The sequence below is a fragment of the Aplysia californica genome, unplaced genomic scaffold (assembly GCF_000002075.1).
Source record: "Aplysia californica isolate F4 #8 unplaced genomic scaffold, AplCal3.0 scaffold00006, whole genome shotgun sequence".
Taxonomy (NCBI): Eukaryota; Metazoa; Mollusca; class Gastropoda; order Aplysiida; family Aplysiidae; genus Aplysia; species Aplysia californica.
In genome coordinates this window covers 773,873-775,059 of record NW_004797276.1, presented here as the reverse complement: position 1 = coordinate 775,059, position 1,187 = coordinate 773,873, and the positions used below count along the sequence as shown (strand labels likewise).

Below are 1,187 nucleotides of genomic sequence, written 5' to 3'. Positions count from 1 at the left end.
TCTGTCTGTCTGTCTGTCTGTCTGTCTGTCTGTCTGTCTGTCTGTCTGTCTGTCTATCTATCTATCTATCTTATGTTTGTTCATTTCCTTTGTATTTGCGTGATTGTCCCCTTGCTTGTTCAACTGTCTGCCCATCGGTTATGTTTCTCTGACAGATGTTGTGTGTGGTAAGATAATGAATCATTTTGCGGCTAGATACAATGTGTATCAGGTTTCTCTTTACCAAAACAGAAATATTGTAGAAACATATTAGAAACCAAGACGGCCGAAGGCTACGAGCAGATTGTATATAGGGTATGCAATTACATACTCAGGCATTGATTGATATTACTAGTATGTGGTATCAAGGCACGTCCGCAGATGCAGATATAGAAAGTTCTAACCGTATGAACATTTCACTGTGTTATTCTAGCAGTCACAACTCTGGGTTCAAGCAGTCAAGCTGCGATGGTCAAGCTTGTCCGCCATGTTCATTTCTCGACCACATCGGGAAAGTGGCTCCTGGAAAATTTAGATCTATTATTACTTTATTTATTTTTCTCTTAATTTTAATCCTGTTGTGTAAACCTTTAAAACTCCATCGCTCGACTATCACAAGTCGCCACGTCTACCAATTTGATGCTACATTATTGGTTTTCTTGTTTTCCCCATTCATCATAAATATCTGCTTGCCTGTACTGAAACTGTCCTCAGATATAAAATCTGCATTTTTTTCTGAACATTTTGGTATGTAATGCACGCTTTGCTTGTAGCTTGGAATCTATCTTTTTCATGCTAAAAATGCGTGTGCTTATACATTTCAAACTTAACTTAATGCATCAAATCAAGAATTAAGCTTACGAAGTGTAAGAGTTAATTGACAGGCAGGAAGTTTTTGTCTCTACCCAACGCCCAAGCGTTTGTCACCCAGGTTTGGCGTACCGTGGTGGTGAGCCGAGTCTCCGAAGTGCTCTTCTTCGGCGGGAGATAACTCCTCCATGGCGCGATGCATCTGAGAGTCAAACTCCTGTTTTTCGCCGATTACGTCTTGCGATACATTGTACCTGAGACTCTGGAAAAGTATTTCATCTTTAATTAACTAAAAGAGCAATCAGTAAATACGATTAAAACTCTCACACAAGTGGATAAATAAACAACGAAAAAAGAGAGAGAACACAAACTGCCCCCCCCTCTCTCTCTCTCTCTCT

The 1,187-nt window shown here is 39.9% G+C and overlaps 1 protein-coding gene across 1 annotated transcript in view; it reads right to left on the bottom strand.

Moving 5' to 3' along the window:
- LOC101849572 (glycoprotein-N-acetylgalactosamine 3-beta-galactosyltransferase 1) overlaps positions 1-1,187 on the bottom strand; it is a gene marked incomplete in the record, with an annotated part of 33,281 nt that overhangs the window by 8,712 nt on the left and 23,382 nt on the right. Inside the window, 1 exon segment of the mRNA XM_035968932.1 lies at positions 922-1,051. Coding sequence (XP_035824825.1) covers positions 922-1,051 — 130 coding nt within the window.